Source organism: Perca flavescens, chromosome 3 (assembly GCF_004354835.1).
Source record: "Perca flavescens isolate YP-PL-M2 chromosome 3, PFLA_1.0, whole genome shotgun sequence".
Lineage (NCBI taxonomy): Eukaryota > Metazoa > Chordata > Actinopteri > Perciformes > Percidae > Perca > Perca flavescens.
In genome coordinates, this window is record NC_041333.1 from 7,265,802 (window position 1) to 7,289,568 (window position 23,767).

Below are 23,767 nucleotides of genomic sequence, written 5' to 3' on the forward strand. Positions count from 1 at the left end.
TATTATCCAGTTTGACAGCCAGTTATAATGGAAAAAGAACATAAATAAACTACTTTAACGTAGATTTTCTTTAGGGCTTTATTACGTGGTATCGGATCGGTGCATAAACTCCGGTACTTCCCGATACCAGCATTTTAGGCAGTATCGAAGCCGGTATCGGAACATCTCTAGTTTTATATATTTTAAATGTGTAACGCCATTTGAGCCAAATGTTTTGTGTAATGGTTGAAATGACAATAAAACACATTTGAGTTGACTTGACTGTCTCTGTTAATTATGTCTGTAAACGGTAGGCGTGGCTTGGGAGTGGACCAGTAGGGAAGCGAAGCAAGTGCATTCTGGGAGTTGTTGTCCTTCATCCACAATACATTTTCTGGCTTTTCTGGAAATATTCACATTTCTACTACATAAATGACCCAATTTAATACATATTCATCTTTCCAGTGGTGAAATATCCCTTTAATGTGGGCCAACCATTAAGGTGGACCAGACGTTCTCTTTTTACACACTATACTCTGCCTGAATGCCCTAACTTGCCACAATGTCGGTTTTAGCGCACAAAGGACTGGAGTAGATCCTGAATTTTGATTTGGTAATTGTTTTGAATCCAGAATCGATTTTGAATCAAACCACAATAATCGAATTGAACCGTGAGATAGAAAAAAGAAAGATTTGCACCCCTAATTACATTAGCTGTGTTTTTAGTCTAAAGACTAAGGCCTTAAAGTTAAATATTCTTTCAACTAGTGCCTTAAAGTGCATATATTCAATTATTGATGACTGGCTTGATTTGGTTGCTTTTTACAATTTGTATCTGTGAAACATTTATACTATTTAGAAAAACAAATGTAATCAAGTCATGGGCATATTGTGAGATGAGCAAAGATTCAGTCCATGTTAGACTGAATGGTTTGAATCCATTCATACCTGCCATATCTGCCTGTGGTCGCTGGTAAAGCATGGTGAACTCATCTGGGTAATTCTCCACCCAGTTCCAAAACGCCTGTAGAAAGAGAACAGCGTAAGTATAAGAAGAATCTGTACACAACTGAACTATCCACTTAGGAATTGGGCCAACTGACAGCACTAACACATATCTCTTAACAAGAGTTAACTGCTCAATTATTGTAGCTATTTCAGCTACTTATCAATAGGGTTGGGTACTGTTCACATTTTTTCCAGTATCTGTACTGATACCTGAAATGCGATTCTGGTACCCAACGGTACCTTTTTTCTGTACTTTCCCTCTGTAATAAAAAAAAATTAATTTCAGTTGTAAAAATAATTCCAAACCTATGTATCCTATTTACTTCGAACATTTTGTGAAATTTTGTAAAACCCCTCCCTCTCGCCTCCCTATAACCTATTAAATAAATAATTATTAAATTATGACACGGCACTGTAACTTTTATTCTTGTATTTGTATCTTATTCCATTTTAGCCTGTTTTTATTTTCTATCTATTTTTAAACTGCTCTTAATGTTTTATGTAAAGCATTTTTGAATTGCAGTACCAACGTAATTTGGCAGGTACCCAAAAAAAGTACACAGTTTGGTACCCAACCCTAATAGGGCAGAGGGTTCGACTAATTTTCTGCCTGGACTATTATCTTCTGTGATTTCGGCATTTGGAAAATTATCTGAATCATTTTATCTGATTGCACATTAAACAAATTAATTTCAAAATGCACTACTTTGGCTCTTATGCAGACATCTCTGTAGCCCATCTGTAACCCATAGTTAAAAATGGACCTTCACCTTGAGGGACTAATTAAGGTATGTTTTCTATCTTTCTGTATGTCTGATTGGTTAATGTCACGAGTAATAGCCTATCAACACTACTAAAGGCCACAGACATAAACAAACGCAGACTGTGTGTCGAACGTAAGGCAGCAGATATTGCTGAAGTTGCAATAAACATCACAATCCTCTACACTGAAGTTGCAAAAACAACCAGTGTTTCAGCTGCCAATGTTCTGCCATGGCGGCAAGTAAAAGAAGAGGAAGAGGGAGTAAAGCCTTGTTTATAGCTACGAGAATGGACAAAGTCCTTTATGATCGTGTTGTTTGCTGCAGTATTATCCGAAACGCTAGAGTGCTTACAAACAAAATGTTAAGTTAAGGAACCAAGAAGTCAACGAGTGTTATCGGCAAATTGCCATAGAAAAATGGCGAGGAGGAATTGTAAGCTCAAAATAAACATACTTTATAGTCAAATATTTAAAACAACAAATTTAAATAATAATGAAATGAAAGAAAGTTGAAAGGTTGAATAGCCTGTAAACAATTTGCAGGGTTCCTACACATTTTCCATTTCAAAATTCCATACTTATATTTCCAGACTATGTGGATGTCACCGTGCAAATAATAACTTAATTATTTAAATAAATTATTTACATATATTAAAATAATGCATTTTTAAACTTAACACAGAACTTATATTAACAAGTATTTAATCACTAACGTTCAGTGTCTGTTTTTCTCTCCTTCTGCCATAAGCATAACCCTATCACTTAAATACATGAGGCACAACACACACACACACACACACACACAGGTGGTATTACACAAATATTGACCGAGTGACATATACACGTATAGCCTGTAGCCTATTTCTGAACGAACTAACGTTACAGTTTAATCTACGGAACCTGCTATGACGTTGGTAGTGAATTGAAGAGCTACGCAAAAAACACCCTTTGATGGCTCGGTTGGTGGAGCGCACGCCCATGTGCGGAGGTTTGTTCCTCGGTGCAGTGGGCCCGGTTTCGGCTCAGGCCTGCGGCCCTTTGCTGCATGTCATTCCTTCCCTCTGTCTCCCCTTTCATGTCTTCGGCTGTCCTGTCAAAATAAAGGCCTAAAACGCCCCAAAAAAATTTCTTAAAAAAACACCCTTTGCTAAAATAGCATAAGCTTCCCCAAATTGCGTGGTACGTCTTTTGCCTCGCTGAAAATGCAAATCTTCCTGGTCTAAGCATTTTGGCTGAACTTTATATTTTAGAGAACAACGTATGGTAGAAAGTCTGGAAACACAAATATTTCTCCATACCCTTGTTTCTTTTTTCCATACTTACCCAGACATGGAAATTACTAAAAATCTAATTCCATACTTTTCCAGGTTTTCCAAACGGCGTAGGAACCCTGAATTTAATAGGGCTGGCAAAATATTTACTCAAATTAATATTTTTAAGATCAGCTTTTTTAAAGCATTTAAAAACTAATTGACTACCTTACTAAAATCCTGAGACATATTAATATAAAAAATTTTTTTTTACTTCTTAATTTAACACCAGAATTTCTATAGCCCATGCCATTTAACCTTGTGATTCTGACTGACTTTTCCTAAATACCTATTCTGCACATGCCTATATTGTCATAGTGATGAATGAATAATGTTAAGAAAACCAAAAAGGAGTTTTTGGTGTTGTTGCTGAATCTGTCTACTCAGTGCAGTTCGGGTGGTTGATTACCACTACTCTCTCATTACTCTCATAACGGGCCGGATGGGTGGCGCATTAAGCACCGCCGTGATTCCATGAATAAGGCAAATGTGATGAACAATCTAGCACAAATTTGGAAAAATGTACATATGAAAAACGCATAAAATTCAAAATGGCCAATCAGGTTGTGTGGAGCTAATTAAAGCAAACTGAAATATGTCCCAAATGATGAGAGCAATGTGGATACCAAATCATGTGGAAATGGGGCACCTTTGTCAAAACTAAGGCCTTCCACACATTATGGGGCTCCATGGAGCCCACTAAACAAGCATAAACCAAATCGCTGTATAGTCTCACAGCCCTTTCCCAATTCCCAGTGTACATCCCCGATTCCTCTCTTCGAGTCCTCTCCTCACATCTTAGTCAAATAAACAATAGTCTCACATTTCCAGACCTTCCTCCACAGCACTATGGAGGAGGGTCTGGCTAGTCCACACAGCATTCGGGGATGGGAGAAAAACGTGCTCCGGCATTTATTGGCATTTCTTTTGACCAATCACAATCGTCTTGGGAGGCCGTACAGAGCTACGGATCCTCTGCAAAATAGCCTCAAGAAGGAACTTGTCTTGGTGGAAAATGTGTACCTTCAAAGGTTGTTTTAGTTGGGAGAAGCACGTGACCTGCGCCCGCAATGGTTGCAATAGACTGAGCTCCTATACTCGCCTCCGTATTTCATTAAAAACCAGGTCTATTACTTTTTCTTTGATGCCAAATTGTTTTGTCTGTTGTCTCTGTTGACTCTGTAAAATGCCTGCAGGCATGAAAGAGCGGGTCTCGTCGCCTAGGCTGTCTACTCGGTTCGGAGAAGTTTGCTAGCATGTCTGCGGCTAATGGAGTAGTGGATAACTGAGCAGCTAATGTGAAAACGCTCTCAAATATGGAGGAATTAATCGACCGGGTCTTGGAGAAGCAGCTAAGTGTGCTTAAATCAGTGATCTACAGCACTGTGAAGGGAGTGCTGATTCAATATGTGATTATTTTTTAAGCTCTTTGTCTTCTGTATTATTCAACAAAGACGAGCAATAAATCATTGTATAGTATGAACAACAGAAGATTAGACAGATTAAACAAACAGTTCTTTCCTGGAGGCCTGGATGTGATGATGAAATTAGGTGATGCATGAATTTATATGAATGACATCTTTTATTTAACTACTTCAATCACAGTAGTATACTGAGCACTGACCAAGCCTGGTGTAAACATTCATATGAAAGTCAGAAACAAATCACACAAACTAAAGTGCAGATTGCAGAAATATAAAAACAAATATGTGGCTTTACCACACTTAGTAGTATTTAGATTAATTATTATTTACTGTAATAAACATATGTAAACATGTGGATTGCACTTTTTAAACACTGTCTTTGAACTTTACTAGACAGTTAAATAAGTCAAAATATAGTATATACATCGGTGTATTTATCTTTTTTACAGAGCACACAGAGGAGCTGCCTCCAGCCCCTCCCCTCATGAAGTTGCTCAGAGAGGCTATCGTTACGTTAGCAGTAGCATGCTGCTGCTGGTCTTGTTGTGGGATTATCTGTACTAATAAAAACGTTGAAACAACGCAGCCACGCTGCTGTGAAAGCTCTCCGAACGTCATTTATCAGAGTCTGGTTGTTACCCCTCTCCCCAGCAGTCTCCTCCACTCCATATCTTTATAACAGAGCTAGCTAACTGGAGCTAACCGCAGCTAACCGCTAATCAGAGCTAATGGTTGCTAATCGTTGCTAACCGAGCCTTCAGTTCTGCATGCCTATATTCATTAACTGCATGTATGGACTCAAGCCCAAATAAAATATATATATATATATAATATATATATATATATATATATATATATATATATATATATATATATATATATATATATATATATATATATGGAGTAGGAAAATAGCCTTAGTTTCAGTATACGCACCGGCTACATATTATGAAAGCTTTTTCCCGCACCTAACCCATGAATTGCTCTCTCTCAATGAATATTCATTAATTATAGGGGGAGACATGAATGCGGTACTAAATTTAAATCAGAATAGATCAGGGATCAGCCACATGAAAGTCCAAAAACACATATCGGACATGTTCAATGCAGTTGTGGAATCCCACCATCTTACAGACATATGCAGGATGCACAATCCTACTAACAAGGATTACACATTTTTCTCCACACGTCACCTCACCCACTCCCGCACTGATTATTTTTTGTGCTCCAGTGAACTTAAGTCAATGTTCCACACGATAGCGATAGAACCAGCAATCCTGTCTGATCACAATGCGCTGATAACCACATTCCGTTGTGATATGTTAGGAGAAAGATCTAGAAGGTGGCAATTTAATAATTCCCTTCTCCAAAACACAGATTTTGATACAGAGTTTAGAGCCAAACTGGTGGAGTTTATATCAATCAATACTGACTGACCCGGCGTACATCTGGCAAGCCACTAAAGGATTTATTAGAGATTTCATATCATCCTTTGCGGCAAATTTGAAGAAAAAGAGAGAGGCAAGGATTTCGGGTTGGAAGAGCGTTGTAAATCGTTAGCAGTCACTAAAGATGTGCTTTTCTAAATCTACACATACTCTTTTAGTCAAAAATCAAGCAGAGCTAAATGATTTGCTAAAAAGGAGAGCTGAATTCATAATGCACAGAGTGAGGCAAAAATACTATTTTAATGATTGTAAACCAAGCAAATTGCTAGCTCTGAAATTAAAACAAAGCGAGTCCAGAGCTACTATCAACAGCATCCACACGGACCGAGGTATCTCAACGAATCCTAAAGATATCACCGCCACATTCCAATCCTTTTATTCAAAATTGTAAGAATCCTCCTGCAATTAGGATCCGATACAGTGCCAAAAGTTCCTGAAAGAGATAAACCTGCATCTTCTCGAACAACAGGAGGCAGAAGAAATGGGTCAAACTATTACATAGAGGAACTTAAATCTGCATTAAAAACAGCTAAGAAAGGGAAAACACAGGGGTTCGATGGAATTCCATCATAACCTTTACTACAGTATTTTGACACAATAGGATCTATAATTTTACAAACTTTAACCTCGGCCATAGAGAGGGGCACTTTCATCAAGAAACCAACACTGCACTAATTTCGGTCATACACAAAAAGGGCAAAGATCCTACGGAGTGCGCGAACTACAGGCCCATCAGCCTCAATGGAACGGATATTAACCTTTATTCCAAAGTCTTGGCACTACGTCTAGAACGCTTCATTGAGAAGCTAGTCCATCCCGACCAATCAGGCATCATACCAAAGCGTCACGCTGCAGACAATGTACACAGATTATTTCATGTAATAGAAGAAGCCAAAAACCTCCCAACAATGGCAGCAGTTTTATCACTGGGCGTGGAAAAGGCTTTTGACCGCCTAGAGTGGAACTACTTGTGGCAAGTAATGGAGAGGCTTGGTTTGGGAGCCAAATTCATTGAAATGGTACGTACTTTATATGCGAATCCCACAGCCATAGTCTCAACCAATGGCCTGTGTTCTCAGCCATTTCCCATCGCGCGGGGCTCGAGACAGGGATGCCCACTATCTCCCATGCTATTTGCGATCTCTCCTGAACCGTTAGTCCAGGCCATAAGGTAAAATAAAATATGTAATGTCCAGATTAAATCCAATAACAACTCAATATCGTTATTTGCAGATGAAATTTTGCTGTACATATCTGACCTTGAGGACTCTGTTCCAAAAATCCTTAAGATCTTTAACGAATTTGGCTCAATCTCCGGCTATAAAATCAATTGGAATTAAAGCTGCGAGCAGCGATGGACGGGCCCTTGCGCCTCTGCGCGCGTCGGGTAAATGCGACTGCACATTTGCGTGGCACTCAGACGCCGCGAATCGTCAACAATGAAAAGGGAACTTCCCGCCGAGTACAACGATACCTCACACAATATTCTACGTCATGCGGTTCATTAGCTGTGAAAGGGGGCGTGGCCAAAGCATAGGGGGCGGGTCAAACTATCACCAATAAAAAAGGAAGTCTCTGGTGAGTTCAATGATACCTCACACAAGACTCTACCTTAGATGGGTCAGCATTTATGAAAGGGGGCGTGGCTTAAGCACAGGGGGCGGGCCAAACCATCACCAATGAAGAAGGAACTCTCTGCTGAGTTCAATGACACCTCACACAAGGGTATACCTTAAAGGGTTCAAATTCTTAGAAAGGGGGCGGGGCTTGAGGACGTGGGCGTGGTCATATTATAGGGGGCGGCTCAGTATCACATGTAGACCACACATTCTGAGTTTCGTGTAAATCGGATGATGTTTGTCATATAAGGCGCATTTCATGTTGCCAGCAGGGGGCGCTATGACCAAAATTGAATTTTAGCCTGTAGGTGTCCTCAGGTCTGAACCCTTGTCAATCGTGAGAAATTTTGGCGAGATACGACAAAGTACACTCAAGTTACAACAACTTCTTTGTTCATCGCTAAACACTCAAAATGGCCGCCACGCCACGCCCACACCGTCTGCCGAAAAGTTTTTCTTTTAATAACTTTTCATCGTTAATGTCTTACGATGGTACAGACCGAGTTTGAAGTTGATCAGATTAATTCTCTCGGAGGAGTTTGTTAAAGTACGACATGTGGAAATGGCCAAAATCGCACTAATTTTGAACTTTGAAATCAAAATGGCGGACTTCCTGTTGGGTTTAGGGTATGGCTCTAATAAAGTTTTTTGTACATCTTGACATGATACATACAGTACAGGCCAATAGTTTGGACACACCTTCTCATTCAATGTTTCCTTTTTATTTTCATGACTATTTACATTGTAGATTCTCACTGAAGGCATCAAAACGATGAAAAACACATATGGAATTATGTACTTAACAAAAAGGTGTGAAATAACTGAAAACATGTCTTATATTTTAGATTCTTCAAAGTAGCCACCCTTTGCTTTTTTATTAATAAGATAAAAAATTCCACTAATTAACCCTGACAAAGCACACTTGTGAAGTGAAAACCATTTCAGGTGACTACCTCATGAAGCTCATTGAGAGAACACCAAGGGTTTGCAGAGTTATCAAAAAAAGGGTGGCTATTTTAAGGAATCGAAAATATAAGACATGTTTTCAGTTATTTCACACTTTTTTGTTAAGTACATAATTCCATATGTGTTCATTTATAGTTTTGATGCCTTCAGTGAGAACTACAATGTAAATAGTCATGAAAATAAAGAAACACATTGAATGAAAAGGTGTGTCCAAACTTTTGGCCTGTACTGTATGTGTACCAAGTTCCATGAGTCTACGTTAAACGCACCGCAGGGGCTCAATTCTTTTAACTTTCTAGGGGGCGCTAGCGAGCCATTTTTGTGCGCCCATTCCCGAAACCCTTAAAATACGTACATTTTCACCAGACTTAATGCAACCGCCAAATTTGGTGAGTTTTTGAATATGTTAATCCCCTCAAAAAGGCAATTAATTTGACGGGAAAAAGAATAGAAGGAAAGAACTAGAAAATTAATTTCCTAAAAGCAAAAAGTTAAAAGGTCCCATCATTAGCTGAAAGAGCTGAACATTTTAAAAGTTGAATGGTTTAAATAGCTGAAAGTATGCAGAAGTTACGGAGAGCCAAAAAACGTACGGAATAAGAAAAACTAGAAAATGCGTGGGAATGCTGAATAGCTGAATTGCTAAAGCTAAACTGGTTGAATAGCTTAAATCCGTAAGAAGAAGTTGAAATAGTGAGAATAGTTGAAAAAGTGGAAATTGGTTTAATAAGTATGAATTTCATTAAAAAGTTAAAAGTTTATGCTAAACTGAACTGTTTGCTTTAAAGGTTGAATAATGACACCATATGTAGAACATTGTGAGGTCTGAGTAGATTTTCTAACTGATAATGACTCACATATGCAGAAATATGAAACAAATTAATACTGTAATACTGTTAAAGATGAAAGTTGAAAAGGCTGAAAGAAGAAATATTTTTATTATTATCAGATATATACACTGCACGAAAAAACATCAATCTAGCTGAGATGTGAAATATAGGTGAAAAGAATGGGTCTGAACAAGAAGAAAGGGAGGAAAGAGGAGAAAGAAGAAAGGAGAGCAGAAGAGACGAGAAGAGAGAAAGAGAATAAAGAGAGAAGGAGAGAGAGGAAAGAGAGGAGAGGAAAAGAAAGACAGCAACTTTGACTAAAATTGACTAAAAAGGCTGAAAGCTTAAATACTTTGTATTATTATCAGCCATATCTATTGCGTAGAACAAACAAGCATGACCCTAAAGAGCTGAGAGGTGGATATATTGCCTGAAAAGAAACGGGCTATATACATGGATGAAATCACAAATGACCCTGGAGGGAGAGACAGAAGAAGGAAGGGAGAGAGGGAGTGAAAGAGAGCAAGGGAGGGAGAGAGAGAGACAGACAGAGAAGGAGTTATGGAAGGAGAGAGAGATTGAGAAGGATGGAGGGAGAGAGAGACAGAGGGAGGGAGACTAAAGGAAGGAAGGAGGGGAACAAAGGAGGGAGGAAGACAGAGAAAAGAGAAAGGAGGGAGGGAGGCATAGAGAAAGAGAGGGAGACAGGAGGGAGGGAGACAGACAGATAAGGAGACAGACAGACAGACAGAAGTGGAACGCAAATGATATAGACTGATGATCATAGTTAGTCTAGTTAGTTGACTCCTACAGCAAGCCTGGACTAATCAGGTAGACTGTCTGTGAAAAGGTTGTCATGGTTACTAAGGGCCTGGGCCATGTTTATAAACATCTCTTTGATCTGATAACGATCGCACCTGGTCTTAATATGTCTCTTGTAGCACACCGCAGCAATTCAGACACAGAGCAAGCTCTCAAACAAAGCCTCGGACTGGCAAAACTATAACTGCTATCAGTCAAATGACGTGATCCTGAGCACCACAAGGCCTTTGTGAACGTATCGGTATAAAATTTATGTTGATAAACTTAGAAATGTGGGCATATCAACGATTTAAAAAAGTGGTTCGCTGTGCCTTTCACTGGGAAATATAAAGGATTTTTAACATGAGAGCGGATGGAGAAATATTTTCAACTCTCGTCATTTGGAAGCTCGCTTAGCCAAAAGTATGAGACATATCGCATAACTGAGCAGATATTCTGAAACTAGACAAAAATACCTACGTTTTGATGTATAAATTGTGCATGAGAAGTAGATATTGTGGGCTTGAGAGCAGTTTATAGACAAGGAACTAAGATAATTTTTTTTAAAAAGTTTAAAAGTTGAAGTCCCATTATTAGCTGAAAGAGCTGAACATTTGAAAAGTTTAATGGTTTAAATAGGTGAAAGTATGCAGAAGTTACAGAGAGCCAAAAAACGTACGGAATAAAAAGAATAAACAAAATGGCCGACACAAATAACAATAGGTGGAATGCTGTTGAACAGCATTCCCACAATTAAAGCTGCAAGCAGCGATGACGGGCCCTTGCTTCTTGCCCCAGGGGGTACTGGCAGATGCAACATCACATGTAGACCAAACATTCAAAGTTTCATGTAAATCGGAATAACTTTTGCCAAGATAGAACCGTTCATGTTTCAACACCCACCTACAGGAAGTTGTTCCTCCATAACTTGAGCATTGCGTTAGCTATCAAAATTCTTTTGATAACTTTTAGTCACGAGGATCCACCGAGTCTATATCCAAGTTTTCGTGCAGATTGGACTCACGGCCCAGGAGGAGTTGGCACATATTTGGCACACAGCCTAATTGGCACATGAGGAACAACTGCCCTAAGTTTTGCATCCATTGTAATAGCCATTGACAAGATACAACCGTTCCTGTTTCCACACCCACCTACAGGAAGTTGGTCCTCCTTAACTTGTGCACTGTGTTAGCTATCAATATTCTTTTGATAAGTTTTTTTCATGAGGGTCCTCCGTGTCTACTTGCAAGTTCTCATGCTGATCAGACCCACGTCCCAGGAGTAGTTAGACAAAGTAGGCTTCCCATATATCAATATGTGGCTGATTAATAAAAACAAATTAAAACAGCGCCATCTAATGGCCGATTGCCGCCAACTTTGGCACAGATGCTAAACCGGCCACGAGGAACAACCTTGTCAAGTTTCGAGGCAATGGCAATAATTGTTGCCACGATAAAGCAACTTCCTGTTTAGACGGTAAGTTCCTATTACTTGCGCATTTTTTCAACTATCAAAATTCTCTGGATAGCTTTTCGTCATGAGGGTCACAGATACTACCTGCAAAGATTCAAGAAGATTGAAATCATGGCCTAGGACTAGTTCGAAAGAATGTAAAACACCTGAAAAATGCATATTTAAAAATGTCCGCCGTTCCGGTTGGTACACATATGTAACATGTCAAGATGTACAATAAACTTCATTAGAGCCATACCCTAAACCCAACAGGAAGTCCGCCATTTTGATTTCAAAGTACGAAATTAGTGCGACTTTGGCCATTTCCGCATGTCGTACTTTTACGAACTCCTAGAGATTTCATCCGATCAACTTCAAACTCGGTCTGTGCCATCTTAAGACGTTAAAGATGAAAAGTGGTTAAAAGAAAAACTTTTCGTCATAGGGCGTGGCGGCCATTTTGTGCGTTTCACCGCCAAAACAGGAAGTGGGTGTAACTCGAGTGTACATTGTCCGATTATCTCGAAACTTTTCAGGATTCATAATAGTCCAACCCTAAGGACAAATAAAGGCCGATATTTACTTAAAGTCATAGCGCCCCCTAGTGGCAACAGGAAGAAGGCCTAAAAGTCAAGGTGCTATACTTTAATGAACTCCTTCTAGAGATTTCATTTGATGGACTTCAAACTTGGTCTGTACCATCCCAAAACCTTAACAATGAAAAGTTATTAAAAGAAAAACTTTTCGTCAGACGGTGTGGGCGTGGCGGCCATTTTGAGTGTTTAGCGATAAACAAAGAAGTTGTTGTAACTTCAGTGTACGTTGTCGTATTTGCCCGAAATTTCTCACGATGGACAAGGGTCCAGGCCTGAGGACAACTACAGGCCAAAATTGACTTTTGGTCATAGCGCCCCCCCCTGGCCACAGGAAATGCGCCTTATATGACAAACATCATCCGATTTACATGCAACTTAGAATGTGTAGTCTACATGTGATACTGAGCCGCCTCCTATAATATGACCACGCCCACTTACTCAGGCCACGCCCCCTTTCTTAACATTTGAACCGTTTAAGGTAGAGTCTTGTGTGAGGTGTCATTGAACTCTGCAGAGACTTCCTTCTTCATTGGTGATGGTTTGGCCCGCCCCCTATGTTCAAGCCACGCCCCCTTTTATTACTAATGGCCCGATTGATGTAAACACTTCTGTGAGGTATCATTGAACTCAGCAGAGACTTCCTTCTTCATTGGTGATGTTTAAGCCACGCCCCCTTTTATACATGCTGACCCATTTAAGGTAGAGTCTTGTGTGAGGTATCATTCATCTCAGCAGAGGCTTCATTTTTAATTGGTGATGGTTGGACCCGCCCCCTATGCTTTAGCCACGCCCCCTTTCACAGCTAATTAACCGTATGACGTAGAGTCTTGTGTGAGGTATAGTTGAACCGGCGGGGAGTTCCCTTTTCATTGGTGACGGTTTGTGGCGTCTGAGTGCCGCGCAAATGCATGGTCGCAAGGAGCGGCGTCCGCCGGTAACCCCGACGCGCCGTCCATCGCAGCTCGCAGCTTTAATAACTTATTACTTTTGTCGTAATTAATGTGCACGTTAGGGGGCGCTATGGAGCCCCCTGGCAACGCCCGAGCCCAATTACTACAATACTTTGCAATTTTCACCAGTTGTGACATTCGTGCATGCTAAGCCCCTCAAAAACGCAAGGGAGGCCTTGCACTTTCGTGCTCGGGTCCTAATTAAAGCTGCGAGCAGCGATGGACGGGCCCTCGCACATCTGCGCGCGTCGGGGGTTACAGGCAGACGCTGCTCCTTGCGACTGTGCCTTTGCTCGGCACTCAGACACCGCAAATCGTCCCCAATGAAAAGGGAACTCCCTGCTGAGTTCAATGATACCTCACACAAGACTACGTCATACGGTTCATCAGCTGTGAAAGGAGGCGTGGCTAAAGCATAGGGGGCGGGCCAAACCATTACCAATTAAAAAGGAACTCGCTGCTGAGTTCAATGATACCTCACACAAGACTACATCATACGGTTCATCAGCTGTGAAAGGATGCGTGGCTAAAGCATAGGGGTCAATGAGACCTCACACGGTCACAAGGGTATAGCTTAAACGGTTCAAAGGTTATGAAAGGGGGCGTGGCCTGAGTAAGTGGGCGTGTCATATTATAGGGGCCGGCTCACTGTCACATGTAGACCACACATTCTGAGTTTCATGCAAATCGGATGAAGTTTGTCATATAAAGCGCATTTCATGTTGCCAGCAGGGGGCGCTATGACCAAAAGTCAATTTTGGCCTGTAGTTGTCCTCAGGCCTGGTCCCTTGTCAATCAAAATTTTGGGCAGATACGGCAACGTACACTCAAGTTACAACAACTTCTTTGTTCATCGCTAAACACTCGAAATGGCCGCCACGCAGAGGAGGAGTTTGTTAAAGTATAGCACATATAGTTTTGGTCCTACTTCCTGTTGCCAATAGGGGGCGCTATGACTTTAAGTAAATATCGGCCTTTATTTGTCCTCAGGGTCGGAGTCTTATGAATCCTGAAAAGTTTCGAGCCAGTTGGACAATGGTACCCTCGAGTTACACCCACTTCCTGTTTCGGCGGCGAAACGCAAAAAATGGCCACCCTGCCACGGCCACGCCCTATGACGAAAAGTTTTTCTTTTAACAACTTTTCATCTTTAATGTCTTAAGATGGCACAGACTGAGTTTGAAGTTGATCTGATGAAATCTCTAGGAGGAGTTCGTTAAAGTATGACATGTGGAAATGGCCATGAATTGAATTCAAAATGGCGGACTTCCGGTTGGGTTTAGGGTATGGCTCTAACAGGGGCGGTGTGTTCATTAGGGCGATATGGGTGACGCACTGTCAAACGGGAAAAGGAAGGGATTTTTTTTTCTAATCAATTATATCACGGCAACAGTAGTTATCAGTGTTCTAATCTAGACGTCTGATCTGCCACTAAATGTCCAATCAGGCTAAAGTCGTGCTTCAAATGGCCCCGCCCCTTTTGGGGCGATTTCAGTCAGGTTGAAAATCGCCCCCAAAGTCTCCCATAGACTCATGTAAAATCTTTTTTTTTCAAATATCAGAGCTTCCAATACAATCTCTATGGGTTCCGGGAGGGCTTGCACTTACGCGCTTTCGTCATACCTAACAACCATGAACGTAACTAAGAAAAGAGCGGGTAGCAGCGTCAATCAATTCACGTACTACTGTCAAGATGGCTAGCGTTCAGTGCAACTCGATTGTCTCTTTGAAAGAAGTTCCTTTTTGTCGGCGAACAAATTGGCAACAAAACAATTAGGACCTCCCAGACCAAATTTAATAATTCAACAGGTTTCTACTAAAGGGGGAAAGTCTTACACCCGAGGATTTTCCAAAAATTGGTACGAACAAAAAACCTGGCTAGCAGGCTGCGATGTAGCTAATGCAGTCTTCTGCTACCCCTGCTTACTCTTTCACCCTGAAGGCGGCACGGCAGACAGCACCGCTTGGACAGCGACTGGTGTAACGGACATGCACCCTCTTTCATAAAAGATTAAGAAACATGAGCTGTCAAAGACCCACATGGATAGCTGTTTGAGATTGTCTGCTTTGGGAAGAGTGAACATTGCCACTCAACTGGATGAAGGATACAGGCTAGCTGTCCGCTGCCACAACGATGAGGTTAGCAAGAACCGCCACATCCTCAGCCGGCTAATCCAGAGTGTGAAGTTTTGCGGAGTGTTTGAGTTAGCTTTGCGAGGCAAAGATGACACTGAGGGCTCCACTAACCCTGGTATTTTTCTTGGACTTGTCAACTTTGTGGCACAATTAGATGAGGTGTTTGATGACCATCTTAAAAATGCTAAAGTTTTCAAGGGCACATCAAAGACCATTCAAAACGAGCTACAGGAGTGTATGCTAGCGGTCATGAGGGAACATATTGTGGAGGAGGTGAAGTCTGCAAACTTCGTAGCTATCCAAGCTGACGAGACCACGGACGTTTCTACACAGACACAGCTGGTGCTTGTGCTGAGGTACATAGATAGCAACCACAAAGTGCAGGAGCGCTTTTTCGAGTTCCTTCCCATCTCGGAATCAACCTCAGTCTCAATTGCCAGTGTGCTTTTGGAGAGACTGAACGGTCTTTTTGCCGACGACGAAAAAGTCAAACTCATTGCACAAGCTTACGATGGAGCCAGTGTGATGAGGGGAGAGAAGGCTGGTGTGCAGCAAAAGGTGCGTGAGCATTTCAAGAATGCCCATTACGTGCAATGCTATGCGCATCAGCTGAATTTGATCATGCAGCAAGCTACTGCTCGCATCAAAAAAGTGAACATTTTCTTTTCCGATCTGAGCGGGATTGCAACTTTTTTTTCCCGGTCACCCAAACGCACAAGTATTCTTGACCAGACTGTTGCACGAAGACTGCCCAGACCTTCATCCACACGGTGGAACTTCAACACCAGAGTCGTGAACACTGTCTACGAGAATAGAGACGACCTCATAGAATGTTTTGAAGCCATCCGGACGGGTTCATTGGGTTCATTTGACCAGCCCACCGTGAGAGAGGCATCTGGCTACGTGAGGATGCTACATGATGAAGATTTAATTTTTTTCCTGGGGCTTTTTCACAAAATCATGCCCCCCGACATTCTGTACCAGAAGCTACAGAAGAAGGACATTGATGCTGTCTTCATCAAACGTGCCCTCGACAGCTTCACAAGCAGTGTGCAGGCCATAAGGTAAGATTAAACAATATCATTCGATCTTTCTCAAAGCAGAGCTTTATTTGAAAATGTATGTATGAAAGGAGACTGCATTTGTGTTTGAAATTACATTATTCTCATTATATATGGCTAGTGGTGTAATCGAGCTTATTTTATATACTATGTGTACTGTACAGTGGTGCTCATAAGTGTATGAACACATTCTAAAGTTGACTAAAAAGAGGAATAAAAAAATAATCTTTTGGAAATTGATCTTAATGACTTAATTAAAAAAGTTGGAAAATCCAACCTTTAAGGACACCAATTTTCTTTTCTTTTTTATTCCTCTTTTTAGTCAACTTTAGCATGGGCTCATAAGCTTATGAGCACCACTGTATACTGTGCTGAACATCCAGGTTATGTGAGACACAAAGGCTAACTTAAACACTAAAGACTTTATGCATCCCTGCCCATTTTAAGCGGAACTGAAGTATTTGTACTATACATGGATACATTGCATATACCTGTGCATCACATAGACAACAATACTGTACAAAGCCAACAAACACATTGGTCTGTTTGCCTTCAGGGACTCCTCTCAACAGCAGCTGCAAGAAGCAACAGGAGCCAAAAGACCCAGAACAGCTTTGAGAGAAGAGGAGAAGCAGAGGCTGTCTGAAGAGGTCTGCAACACCATCCTGGATCACACCAAAGAGAGGTTCTCTTTCACTGGCCACCTTGTGAGTGCTACCTTAATGCAAGCAGACATGTTTGAAAGGTACTGCCATTCATTTCCTGATGAGGCTCAGAATGCCACTGTGAATGCATACCCCACACTGGCACTGTACCAGGTTCTCATGAGCTACAACCTCCAGGAGACGTTCTCTGAGACTGTGACTCTGTTGAACATCCTCATAACTACTCCCATGACAACAGCTGAAGCTGAGAGAGGTTTCTCAACTTTGACAAGAGTTAAGACATTCCTGCGAAATTCAATGGGCCAGGAACGTCTGAATGCACTGGCCATGCTTTCCATGGAGAGAGAACTAGTCTTCAGCATGCCTGATTTCAATGAGAAAGTCATTGACCGCTTTGCTGCATTGAAAGAGAGAAGAGCACAGTTTCAGTACAAGTAATGTAGCCTCTCTCTCTCTCTCTTTGTCCCTCCCTGTCTGTCTCTTTAACACACACACACCCAAATCAGTTCACAGTTGATGTTGTTTAAAATAGTTATTTTTCATTCAAAAAAAATAAAAAAATCTGTTCATGTTCATTTTTACAAATCTATACAATTGGCCAGAATATGGTTGTTCATATTTACAAAGCCTCTATCAAAAGCTCCTGCTTGCTTGTTGTGAATTATGCTCAGGTGCACATATTTCCAATTCAACCATGAGGCCTTTTTGAAGCAAGTAATGTGTATATCAGAATTCTTTATTTAAACTTAGCAGCACCTCATCATTCTGGTTTGGTCTTCAATGTGTAAAGCCAAGATGCCCAGACCATACAAGGTCAAGCCTCACTTGTTCATTCCCCTATTCCCCTACGTTACTTTGCTTTTATTAAGTAGCACTTTGGTCATATCCTACATTCCACAAAATTTAGTTCTAAAGATCCACTTCAGTGTTGCCAGATCTCGCGAGACAAATAAGCAACCAGGCCTGTGAAAAAAAGCCCAAAACAAGCAACTTTTTCTACGGAGACCCCCTAGGTTCTGGGAAGAGAAAAATAAACTGTGTGCACGTTTTAACAATTCGTGGGTACAGATTGTCAATTTTACATCCACGTGGACAGATTAGTAAACTTTGCGCAGTTTTGCAAAACTGTACACACGGTAGTTTATTTATTTTTCTCCCCCCTGAGCTTCAGGACAATGACTACAATAGGGAGTTAAACCACCTTTTAACATTATTTTAAAAATTTGCACACAAAAAAATATCGTGAATTCACATATTCTTTATTTATTATTGCAGGGAATGCAGAAGATCCCATTTTTAAATAACTAAAACCCATTAACAGGAGAAATTAACCCGCGACGGGTTGAATCCATTCTTTTACTTTTTTCTCTTTCTCCCAGTCTTTGTTATATTTCTTCCCGTATTTCGCCCACTTTGCCCCGGGCATTTGTTCCTCCAAAAACTCTCCTACAGTCCAATTACTCACCATCAGTTGCGACTCGCACGTATTTTCATTTAAACGTCACTCACTGACGTTTTCCTAAACAGAAAATAACAGATTGACCTGCTCTGCCTCTGATTGGCTAGTACTCGTTGCCATCTGGGTCAGAGCCAATTAGAAGCAGGATGTGGGTGGGAAAAAACTGCTGCTGTCTCCTGTGTGTATGGGGAAAGGGGAGGGACAGGGGGAACAGGCAAGACTGCTTGAGAACTTATTATTGAGCTGGGAACAAGCCCAAATAAGCAACTACACTTTAGAAACAAGCCCAAAAAAAACACGACCCGCGACTACCAATATTAGTAAGCGACTTTACAGAAAAACAATCCCAAAGTCGCTTATAATAAGCGGACTTGGCAACACTGATCCACTTCTCTAAACAATTTGTCTACTTGTTATTGCCATGCTGTTACTATTTATTGTGTAAGTGTGGATTTCTCTTTTACTCTTAAACATTATTTGGCTGCACTACCATTGAAATGTTGGAAATATGGTAAAAGCTCTTTCTTGATCCTGCAATCTGAACAAATACCAAGATGCTGTATTTTCAGCTGATATTTCATTTGTTTATGGAAATGCATATTGTTTATGCAGTGTTGAGGAATGTGAAAGAACACCCTTGATTATTTTTACTGTGATAACTTATTTTGCTTTTGTAAGCCAAAACTTTTGAGATCAGTCAATAAATGCTTCTGGTATTGACTTATATGCTGACCCTGTCTTCATGTTGTTGCTGGACATATCTTTTTTAAAATGTGTGTAGGTCACCTAAATCATCAGAAAAATTGCCCCCCCTAAGAATTTTTTCAGGAGCCGCCACTGGGCTCTAATGAAGTTTTTTGTACATCTTGACATTTTACATATGTGTACCAAGTTTCGTGAGTCTACGCACTGCAGGGGCTCAATTGTTTTAACTTTCTAGGGGGCGCTAGCAAGCCATTTTTGTGCGCTTATTTCCGAAACCCTTAAAATACGTAAATTTTCACCAGACTTGATGCGACCGCCAAATTTGGTGAATTTTTGAATATGTTAAGCCCCTCAAAAAGCCAATTCATTTGACGGGAAAAAGAATAGAAAGAATAGAACAGAAACAATAATTCCTTCAGTTTCAATAGGGCCTTCGCCGCTGTCGGCGCTCGGGCCCTAATAATTCCTTCAGTTTCAATAGGGCCTTCGCCGCTGTCGGCGCTCTGGCCCTCGAGCAACAATGGACGGGCCCTCGCGCCTCTGCGTGCGTCAGGGTTCCTAGCGGACGCCGCTCCTTGCGACCGTGCATTTGCGCGGCACTCAGACACCGCAAATCGTCAACAATGAAAAGGGAACTCCCCGCTGAGTTCAACAATACCTCACACAAGACTCTACGTCATACGGTTCATTAGCTGTGAAAAGGGGCGTGGCTAAAGCATAGGTGGCAGGTCAAACCTTCACCAATTAAAAAGGAAGTCTCTGCTGAGTTCAATGATACCCCACACAAGACTCTACCTTAGATGGGTCAGCATGTATTAAAGGGGGCGTGGCTTGAAGATAGGGGGCGGGCCTAGCAATGCCACTCTGTAGCACGAAGCTCCTCTTCAATGTTTTTTTTGTACAGGTATGCTACACTCATGAGACCATGGCATGTTAATGTACGTTACTCAGCAACAGGTGAAAATAGGGCCAAGGTTGCGCGATTAAAGTCAAAATTAATTGAACTTTTACTGAAGAACGAGAAGTGAACCTGTATGTGTGAAAATAGCTTTATCTCATCCGTTTAGTTGTTGAATATATAGCATAATTATATAATTTGTTGAATATATAGCATAATATTTTGTCACTTTCACGGAGGGCCCCCCCCAATACAATGGTAGGGAAAACACTCAAACCAATATATATTTACATAAAATTGGCATTAATAATCATAATTGTAATTGACCCTTCGCTAAGCCACACCCGAAAACCGCCACAGGCCAATCGTGTCTTAGCAACCGTAACTAGGCGCAGGAGGTCTGTCAAGCTTTCGAGTGAGGGAAACACGCCGAAGTGCAAAACCGATACCCAGTTTCCTAAAAGTTTGGACAGGGTGGTGGAATTTGTTCCCTTCCAGAAACCCAAGGGGAGAAATGCTGGGCGTGAAAAACGGTTAAAAAAAATCCTTTAATTGATCACTGACAAGGGATTCTAGAACCTCAACCAGGGCAGACAGTTTAGAGATTAGTCTGTAGTTCTTTAACACTAGAAGTGCCGGAATTCCATAACTACTAGAACTGCCATTAGCGGTCATTTTGACCACCACATTCCAAACTATATAATCTCTCATGATAAATACCTAATTGCAATATTGTATGATGTATTGTGTTAGGATATCTTTAGAAAAACGTAATAACACCAAAATGTACATTTTAACGAGTTTAATTATACATTTGAGTAGTAATACGCATTTCAATAATTCATATCATGGCATAGTAAACAGTCATTATTCCATACATTCATATCCCGAAAAATATGGTGTGGAAATTCATTAAACTTAACTCATAACAGCCAAATAATTAAAAGTATCTTATTTGAACATTTAACTATAACCTAACCTGGCACTGCCTCCGCTTTGGCGTCTGCTCGGACCATGCGCCACTGCCCTTTTTTCCTCCATAAATTCAGCTCTCAGCTCCTCTGCCAGTTGCTGCATGAACTTCCTCCGGACAATTTTACGGCTGGTGCACTCCTTGGAAAGGATGTGTGCAATGATTCCAGACAGTTTGAGGATGTATAAAGTTATATGAACATGTAAACAGCCACCGGCCATCTACGTGTACCGCGCCTTTCACAGAGCGAGCGCCCAGCGCTTGCCTTCTGATTCAGAACAGAGTCCAACCACGCCGTAGTAGCCTACGTTACCGACTCTGGCTTTGCCTTTGGCCCATTGGTGATGCCAACACTTGTTACTCGAGACTGCTAGTTATGTTTCCCTGACAGAGACTATGGTAGTTACTAAGCAACCAAGATGCACCTTCAACCGCGCAAAAGAATAAAAACAATACAGCAAAAATCAGAGTGGTCAATATGACCGTGTATGGCCGAAACAGGTAAAAGTGATTGTATTTTCTTTGCCTTTTGTGTAATGCATGTAAAAACATTTTAAAATTAAAATACAGACTATTTTAGAAAAAGTCAGGCAGCAGCAGGATTGTATTTTTTTATTCCGCAAAGTTATTACACATAAATTTCAAAACTGTCAAAATGACCGTCATGGCCGTTCAAGTGTTAAAATGGTAGGGTCACCAACTTTTAGCAGGGGAACCAAAAATGCTGACTTCCAGATGGGAGGAATGACATTTGTGTTCAAACACAGATTAAAAATATTAGTTAAGCACGGCAATAACATTTCCTGCTAGTTTTAAAAAGTAGGGATCCAGTTTATCAGGGCCTGCGGATTTTGTTGTGTCCAAATGCTTGAGGGCTTTATTTATGTCTGAAATTGTGATAGGACTGAAACTAAAAGACTGACAAGAGGGATCTAGACCAACAGTATCAACTGTAGAGGAACACTCCTGTTGATGACTGAATGACTCAAATAAAAATCCTGAGGCTATGAAATATTTGTTGAAACAATCAAGCATTTTGGCCTTGTCGGTACCTTTTTGAGAGTCCATCACAATGCTTGAGGGAAGCTCCTGGCCTTTACGGTTTTCTGATAAGGATTTGATAGTTTTCCAAAATTTTGATGGATTATTCAGATTATGAGTGGTTTGAGAAAGAAAATGATGAGCTTTGTTTTTTTTATAATTTTGAGCGTACATGCGCAGTTGTCTGAAGACCAGCCAGTCAAGAGTTCTGATTTGATTTTCTGGCTTTTGCCCATGCCACGTTGCGCTCATAGGATCAGGATATTTGCTAAATCAGGTGAAAACCAAGCATTGTTTCAGCCTTTGACTCCTTTGGCCTTTGGTTCTGGGCACGTTCGAGCTTGATGGTGTTTTTTGCCCCCAACTGCTCCTTCCAGGCAGTGCTGTGACCGCTGCCTTCAAGACACCTGACCCTAACTATAACCAGTGCCTCCCAACGGTGGACTGTTGGGGGCAAAAAACACCAATAAACCACTTTCAACATCTGTACGGATATTAATTTAATTCATTAAGGAATTCTTGTTCTGAGAAGTGCTTCATGTTACGCTTGACTATAATGTGTGGTTTAGTTTTAGGTATTGTAGTATTTCTAACTGTTGCTACGACACAGTGGTCACTGATGTCATTTGCAAATATGGAAGCAGTTGAATACTTATGAGGATCATTAGTTAGAATCACATCTATCAGTGATGATTTTTCCAGGTTTTTAAAGTTTGGCAGTGTGGGACTGTCAACAATCTGAAAAAGATTTAATGAATCATAGTAAGCTCTGAAATCATCAAATGTGTAATGTGTAAAACACTACAAATGTTTGTATGAAAAGAACTATACTTAAATATACAGTATATCATGTACACACAAACACACTATTATTAATGTGTGGATCAGCTTCATCCAATCCACGTGTAGGATAAAAATCATCCAACCTCCACCCACCTGAATGAATAATTTCCTTTGATTTAGAGACCTGCATGCACACTTCACCACTCCTCTACAGTCCCCGTAGGAGACTGCTTTTTTAATTATGTATTGTATTTAAGCTTTTTTATATTAATGAATGTCCGTTACATTCAAGCCATTGCCAATTGAGTTGATACAAAGCTAATTAAGACCATGAGCTTCACAAAACTGTATTTCTCAGCATGGCTATGTTTAGAACGTGTCGTCCGTCGACTTTCGCGCGCAGAAACTCAAGTGAAGATAATTACCTCTTCTGAAGAGCCCAGCATGTTTTTTAATCCCGTGTACTACTTGGCAACAAGTTACTGGGTGGACAAGGAGTGGGGGCGCATGCACGATTACGGAAGGCTTGTGTCATGTGGATGCAACAACAGTGGTGTTATTACTTAGAATTCCTCATGGGGAAACTATGCACTATGGGGAAACTATGCACTATGCAGAAACTCTGCACTATAGATTTAATGTATGAGCGTTTTCTCTTACTTTAATGATTAGAGAGGCTGCATTCAGTAATTGTAAAATGTTTCCATGCATACAGTAATGCCACTGCAGCTTGGTCTGACATTTAAGCAGCAAAACTAACCATAGTTATAACCTTACATAGGAAAAAACTAGACCTTTAGCTTCTGAAATCAATGAAGCTGCTGTTTCTCGAGTGTCTCTTTAGGGACGTACTTACAAATGAAGTTGTCTGTCCAACAGTAGTAGTAGAGAACATTATCC

At 40.8% G+C, this 23,767-nt stretch overlaps 1 protein-coding gene across 7 annotated transcripts in view; it reads right to left on the minus strand.

Moving 5' to 3' along the window:
- nf1a (neurofibromin 1a) overlaps positions 1 to 23,767 on the minus strand; it is a 282,226-nt gene that overhangs the window by 207,059 nt on the left and 51,400 nt on the right. For all 7 annotated transcript variants that reach the window (XM_028569967.1, XM_028569974.1, XM_028569961.1 and 4 more), the window contains exon 7: positions 928 to 1,003. In XM_028569967.1, coding sequence (XP_028425768.1) covers positions 928 to 1,003 — 76 coding nt within the window. The remainder of the gene's footprint in view (positions 1 to 927; positions 1,004 to 23,767) is intronic.